The sequence below is a fragment of the Eimeria mitis genome, genomic scaffold (genome assembly GCF_000499745.2).
Source record: "Eimeria mitis Houghton genomic scaffold, Emh_scaff5810, whole genome shotgun sequence".
Lineage (NCBI taxonomy): Eukaryota > Apicomplexa > Conoidasida > Eucoccidiorida > Eimeriidae > Eimeria > Eimeria mitis.
Genome location: NW_013574057.1, coordinates 599 through 1,035, shown reverse-complemented (window position 1 = coordinate 1,035; position 437 = coordinate 599). Strand labels below are relative to the sequence as shown.

Below are 437 nucleotides of genomic sequence, written 5' to 3'. Positions count from 1 at the left end.
CCACCAAGGCGTCTCCTCACGCCCCTATCACCCCCCCCACCAGCAGCAGCAGCAGCAGCAGCAGCAGCAGCAGCAGCAGCAGTGGTGGTGGTGGTGTGGGTCTGGGTGAGGAGCCGACGTCTGTGCGTCCTGCTGCAGCTCTGCTGCTGGAGACATCAGTTGAACTTCCTGTGCTAGCTGGGGTGTCTGTTGGGGTTGGTGGTTTAGTGTTTATATTAGAGTATGAGGGGAGACAGCTGGGGGCTGTAGTAATACCTAGTATGGAGTTGAGGGGGGAGGAGACACGGGGATCGATCGTCTCCCTGCATGGTCTTCTCCAGCCCCAGGATACTGTCTCCTTTTCTCGTCTCGCTAGCAGCTTCTTTAGGGGGGGGAAAAACACTGTACTTGTTAGAGGGGCCCCGCATGCATACAAAGCCCCAAAAAACTCTCCCCTC

The 437-nt window shown here is 57.4% G+C and overlaps 1 protein-coding gene across 1 annotated transcript in view; it reads left to right on the top strand.

Moving 5' to 3' along the window:
* The window catches only part of EMH_0084400 (uncharacterized protein), a gene marked incomplete at both ends in the record, with an annotated part of 2,023 nt that extends 1,914 nt beyond the window's left edge, over positions 1-109 (top strand). The window contains one exon of the mRNA XM_013500758.1: positions 3-109. Coding sequence (XP_013356212.1) covers positions 3-109 — 107 coding nt within the window. The remainder of the gene's footprint in view (positions 1-2) is intronic.
* Positions 110-437: the final 328 nt, after the last annotated feature.